Source organism: Zalophus californianus, chromosome 10 (assembly GCF_009762305.2).
Source record: "Zalophus californianus isolate mZalCal1 chromosome 10, mZalCal1.pri.v2, whole genome shotgun sequence".
Lineage (NCBI taxonomy): Eukaryota > Metazoa > Chordata > Mammalia > Carnivora > Otariidae > Zalophus > Zalophus californianus.
In genome coordinates, this window is record NC_045604.1 from 81,004,565 (window position 1) to 81,011,019 (window position 6,455).

The following is a 6,455-nucleotide window of genomic DNA, read 5'->3' on the forward strand; positions in this document are numbered from 1 at the left end:
CATTATTTTGCACAGAGATTTCCCTCCCTATCAAAGAAGAGCCTTCACCTATTTCCAAAATGAGACCAGTGACAGCCAGCATCACCACAATGCCAGTCAATACAGTGGTGTCCCGGCCACCACCCCAAGTCCAGATGGCACCACCCATCTCCTTAGAACCCATGAGCAGTTTATCTGCCAGCTTAGAGAACCAGCTAGAAGCTTTCTTGGATGGAACTTTACCTTCGGCCAACGAAATTGCTCCACTACAAAGCAGCAGTGACGACAGGGAGCCCTTCTCTCTGATCGAGGACCTCCAGAACGATCTGCTGAGTCACTCAAGTGTGCTGGACCACTCACACTCCCCCATGGAGACTTCAGAGGCCCAGTTTGCTGCCAGCACCCCATGCCTGTCACTTGACCTTTCGGACTCAAACTTGGACAACATGGAGTGGCTGGACATTACCATGCCTAACACGTCAGGACTCACTCCCCTCAGCACGCCCGCTCCCAGCATGTTCTCCGCTGACTTTCTAGATCCACAGGACCTGCCCTTGCCGTGGGACTAACGTCACAGATTGTCCTTCGAGTCCATGACGTTTAAGAAGATGAAGATCATTCTCAAAGGTCCGTTTTTAGAGACAGATCCATAGTTGCATTGTTGCAATTACAATACGTTGTCACAGGAAGAAGGGATGGATGGTCACAGCCTGGAAACCGAGTGTGAAAACATTTCACTGCGCTCAGCAGTGAATTTCTACAACTTAACATAGCACAGGGCCTTCTGAAAAATCACTGGTCAAAGAAGACTCACCTGTTTCTCCAGACTTTGGCAAAGAATGAATAAAGACATACAGAAGAGTGACGTGTGCAGGAGCGCGACACGAGGATGCTCTGGTCATCAACCGAACTACAGTTACGCCTCTGCGGTCACTTTGAGACCCCACCTACAAGACAGATAGCTCCACTCCCATGAGAGCGCCCGTGGCGGCAGGTGAGCGGCCCCTGCATGCGGTCTGTCCTAGAACAGGCCGGAGCCGGGCCCCGGGCGGCGGAGGCCGTGGAGGGTGCCCGCCCGTTCCCAGACAGCTTGCAGCTGCAGACTTCTGCTTCCGTTCAGAAACCGACATCGTGTTTCTGGGTCGTAGTTTGAGGTTTGGGGGATCCTACCGGAGCTTCCCACATTGAAATTGAAGTGGAAGATCTTTCACTGTCACCTGATGTCTCCAAAATACTGTCTTAAACCATCCACTGTACAAAGTCCACGTATACTGATAACACTGAAAATTCTATTAGCGACCCTCGCGGTTGATTAGATGGATTTTAATGTGTATATTAGACATTTGTATGTACACTCTGACATTGTGATATGTACAGCCTACATTGGGGTAAGGAATTGGGTATCCAGTGGTCCTACTTGTTTTAGTAACTCAACTATTTCTAGAGTACTTGAGCCATGTGTATTTCCATATTTAAAGAAATGCTGACTGATTTCAGGTAACCAGACCCATCTCAAAGAACCAAGGAAGGCTTTAGTGTAAAATACCCTTCTGAGCTGTTGAGTTGCAAAGAGAGGGCAGAGGAGAAGTGTGCCAGGAGCCCCGAACATTCTTGCAGGGGCTCCGGGTGAGACTCTCAGTGGGCTGGCTGCCGGGCCCCAGCTCTGGCCGCCTCTTCTCAGCCGTTTTCCCAGACGGTCATTTTTCAGGCTTGTAACTGGATGATATACGCGAGCTCTCACTAGATTACCAAGCCGAAGATAGAAAAACTGGAGGTTTTACTAGTCGTTGTTTTAGATAGAAAAGTTATCACACATTTGCTGAGTAGTTTCTTAAGAATTTTCTAAAATGCCAACTATCACAGGATTTCCAGACTTATTTCAGGCTAGTCATTTAAGGATATGACAAAATGTAAATAACGGAAAGAAAATCTACGAAAAAGTGTGAGGGTGTTTGTTAAATAATATTATCACACTCTACACCCCAATTTGTGTAAACCCAAGGGTCAGGTTGCTTTCTCTGGGTCTTTAGATGGTGATATTCCCACAGTGACATGCAAGAGCCAACCTGACCCATTATTCGGAAAGAATTTGGGCATCACCTGGGTTTGTGCTTTGCCTAAGAGCTGATCTTATTTCATATCTTTATCTTGGTTTGTAGATTTTACTCCATGTAAGGAAAGTTTGTTTTTCCAGTATTCAGCCGCCCAGAACACTGGAGCCCTCTGTTAACTGGCATTTCCCAACTTGAAAGACTTCGGAAGGGTTCAGGGCAGAAGCGGTTATGCTCACTGTGGTCTGAGGGAGTAGTTTAAACGTTTAGAAACTGGTAATCCCACGCCTGGAATCCAGTAACCTGGTTCAGCACAACACCGCCGTGTGAGCCAGGCCAAGAGAGTGTGTCACCCCGGGTGGGACGGGCGGCCCCAATCCGTCCCCTCCAGAAGGGCCTGTCTCTGAGGACAGGGCTGTCTACTCGGGCAGGTACTTGTCTAGGGGTGGTCTTGGCTGTGGGTTTTTGTCTGGGGCTTACCGCCTCCACACGTGGACTCATAGGAGGCAAGTGACCAGCTAGCGCTGTTGACTCTCACGGACTTTGTATTTCCACCAGCCTGAGTTATGCACCTGGATGCTTTCCTCGCCCTCGGCTCTCCCGTTGCTTTTTCAAAACAAGGTCTGAAACGTGCCACAGGAAGGGTGCTGTCCAAAAATACACACTTGAGTGCAGAGAATGCCAGCCCACTAGCCTGCTTGCTTTTGACTAGGAATTGCTGAAGTACCCACTTCACACATGGGTTTCAAACCCTTACGTACGGGGCTTCCTCGAAAGGGAGGGCAAGGAGCCTCCCAACCCGAACTCCACCAGCCCTCCACTCGTACCATTCCACCGGGCCCTCCCGTCCTGGCTTGGGTGGCAGGCCGGGCTTGCGTGGCAGGGAGGCCGCCGCCCAGGGTCCCAGCTCCGTGTTCGAGGTTAGCGTGAGGACGCAGATGTGTGCAGCAGGTGACGTGACCAAAGACGATACTGTCATCGAGGCCCCTCTGACGACCTGACTCGCTGTACACAGGGTAAGCGGCGGGAAAGGTGTGCACCACAGAGGACTATCTTTATCATCACAGCCATAAAGCACAGGGCAGGCCGGCGGGATGCGTGCGTGTAGCGTAGACGTGGGAGTGTGGTCCGTCGTCTTGCAGAACATCATATTGCCAAGGAAAGAACCAGCTCCTGGACGTGTGCTCTCTCCCATCCAGTCTGACTTCCCTGAATATTCCCGAAGCACCGCTGCATCAAGCTCGCCTCTCCAGGGTATGCAGGTACCGGCTCATGTCCTCTGGGGTGGGATGCATGGGAAGCCCAGAGCTTCTCCGGGCTTTGCGAGTCTAGGGGCCTGGGGTCACCTTGTAGATTTCAGCAGCATGTGTCTAGGGAGGCCCCTCCGGCGTGTTGCTGGGGGTTCACGTGCTAGCGTTCTTCCTGAATTGTGCAATCTACTGTACAGTATTGGCCACATATTTGTACATAGATATATTCTCAATTCGTGGGGTTTCTTGCTCAGATACTCTGTGTTTTATAGGACTATTTTTATAATACTAGAGAGATCTTATTTAAGTTTCCTTTTTTAAAAACTGCCCGGTTCTGTGATCCATGTAACTGACACTTTAGGAAGTGCGATTTTGGAAGGCAGTCCGGTGCACCCCCGAGTGATGTATCGGCAGCATGTCACCCGTTTGGTCACCACAGTGGACTCAGGCTTCCTCTGCCCTCCCCCCCAGATCATTCCAGGCCACCTCGCTTTCTTTGGCGCCCGTTCAGAATTCCCAGGCTGAAACCAGCTATGCAGCTGTCCCCACAAGTGGTGGGACAGTCCCTCTCCCGTCCCCAGACTGGCTCCTGCCGGCAGTCACTTTAGATAGGGACGGCCCATTTCTCCGGATCCACACAGAACCCTCCATGTTGTGTCACCCCTCTCCTCACACATGCATACTCCTGACCCCTGGCAACAGAGCAGACTACCGAACTGTCCACTGCCCTGGAGGCCACGGAATTAGCCCAGGTGATCCAAGCACATTAACTGGAAGGGCAGCTCCATCGAGGAGCACAGCTTCCGAGGGCAGGTCTGTGTGCTTGGAGAGCATCCTAACTGCGCTTCGGCTCACCTTCTAAGTGGCTGCAGTCCCCACTGGAAAATAACAAGATGCGGCCATTCTTTGCCTTGTCTCCAACCCTGCCGACGCGCGGGTCTGTCCGGGCCACCTTTTCCATTTGTGAAGTGACTCTGCCTGCAGGACCACAAGGAGGCTCCCGTGTGCTCCCCATTCACCCCTCCTCGCACTATCCGAGGAGTATGTGCGTCCCCGCAGAGGCTTTCTAAGCCGCGATCTTGGATTCGAGGCCCGGGCGCCACCCAGCTGCCCGTGTTTACAAAAGAGCGCTTCCCCCTCTGCACTAACACATCGCTCTGTGAATCGTGACTGGGAAATGTCACCATTCCGTGACAGCAGGATGGCAATCTCAGACCAGAGGTGCCGTCTGGAATCAAAACAGGTCACTGGCGATAATCAGCACAGCTAGTCATGTTCAACAGAGCTTTGTGCCAACTACTAAGACAAAGCTTTAACCAAGTTCATAGAATCACCGAGACTCGTAACAATTACCTCTCGACGTTCTGCTGTAAGGAAACTTGCTGACTGGGGACGAGGAGGGAGCATTTAGGAGAGGGTTTAGTATCTACCAAAAGTACTTAACCTCAAGTAACCAAGAGTAATGCAAACTTGCTTTAAAGGAACCAAAGGCATTGCCAAGTATTTGCCAAAAGGAGGCACTTTTTATTTAAAATTTGAGACTAACAAGATCTCAACAGTCAGTCCCAAAAAGGTATTATCCATTTAAGGTTATAATTTTCACAAAGATGTAGATATTTCTCTGTTGTTTTCATGTAAAATAGTATAGATTTGTTTTGTTGGTTTAAGAATAATACATATTTAGTAGTAATACGGAGTTTCTTCCTAAGTGCAGATTAGTTTCCTTTTCTCTTGCTTGCAATAGAAACACAGCGTGATAGGTGTTTCTCTTCTTATTTTCATGGTCACATTATGTCTTAGCATCTCACTTTATGAAAACAAGGAGAAAGATACCAACCTACAGAGCCCCGCTTACTAAAGCACTAGCTTAATAAACAAAAAAATTATGGCAATCGGGGGGTCCATTCATGTATTGCCTTTATGTTGTTTTTTAAAAGAAAACCATGATGCCTTTGTATTTGCTGTTTGCACCCCTGAAATCAATTCCGTATCGTTTGAATGCCATACATTTTGCACATGTACTGTACATAGTAATGCGTACTGTATTTTTACATGTGTGCACATTTATCATCAGATCTTTTGTACATGGTGGCAGTATTGTAGCCGGTCGGGAGACGTTTGATATCTCAGCAATTTTGCATTTTTGTGTCTCAAATAAAAAACATTTTGATGTACTACTGGTTCTTGCTGTGCGGAGGGCAGACCACAGCCTGTGGGTCGGGCGAGCCCCAGCAGAGCTGGGTGCGGGCACGGGCTTCGGAGGGGACCCCACCTTCAGAACACCCCTCACAGCACCTGGCCACAGACAAAACCGAGGCAAACTCTGCAGCTCACACATCAAGGGGACCTCCCTCCCCCAAGCCCAGGAACGCGGGATACAAAATAGAAGCCAGGACTGGCTGAACTTGAATGTGACAACAATGACACCAAAGTCATGTTGATTCTCCTACAAGCGTAAGGAAGCACTGCAGGGAAGGAAGGCCTGATAAAGCGTGGAGCGTGCATCTACGCACGGAAACATGCACACTTTGGTAGCAGTAAAGCCACCAACAAAATTCCCAAAGACCCAGAGAGTCCTTCAATGTAACCAAGTTTCAAAAAGCTATAGGTGTTACAAAAATGGTCTTTAGAATTGGGTATTCTTTTCCTAAAATGGCATTTAAATTTTCAATCTAGAAGCCCATGGCTAAGATAAGGTTTTGAGGAAAACAGCATGATATTTGCCTCCTTGCTCTGGTGAAATAAAATGGCCATGAGTAAGCTGGATTGCCAACCGGGCCTTGTGCATCGCTGACCGTGTCAACCGCAGAGAGGGAGAAAAGAGAGATCACGGGTTACCTAACTACTACAACATGGTCATTAGCTGCGACACGAGGGACCAAGACAGCAGCCTCAACAGATCAGTAGGTCCATGATGTTCCCAAGGGCCTAAAACATTTGGCACCTCACACATTACCAGCCAGTGTCCTCGCCCGGGGGAGAGAATATGCTGTCGGAGCAGGGAAGGTACCCGGCCTTGGAGGAGAGGCCGCGGGACAGAGCAGGGGGCTCTAGGGAAAGTGGGCAGTAGACATGGCGTGAGCATGGAAAGCACGTTCCAGGCAGAGAGAACAGCCTGGCCAAGAGGCCAGAGATAACAAGCGATTGGGGCTCAGGCCCCGCCGTGCACCCGGCC

General features: G+C 49.8%; 1 protein-coding gene across 10 annotated transcripts in view; it reads left to right on the forward strand.

The window, feature by feature from the left end:
- The window catches only part of MRTFB (myocardin related transcription factor B), a 277,869-nt gene extending 272,417 nt beyond the window's left edge, over nt 1-5,452 (forward strand). For all 10 annotated transcript variants that reach the window (XM_027613661.2, XM_027613660.2, XM_027613659.2 and 7 more), the window contains one exon: nt 16-5,452. In XM_027613661.2, coding sequence (XP_027469462.1) covers nt 16-548 — 533 coding nt within the window. In that variant the 3' untranslated portion in view covers nt 549-5,452. The remainder of the gene's footprint in view (nt 1-15) is intronic.
- The last annotated feature ends 1,003 nt before the right edge of the window (nt 5,453-6,455 follow it).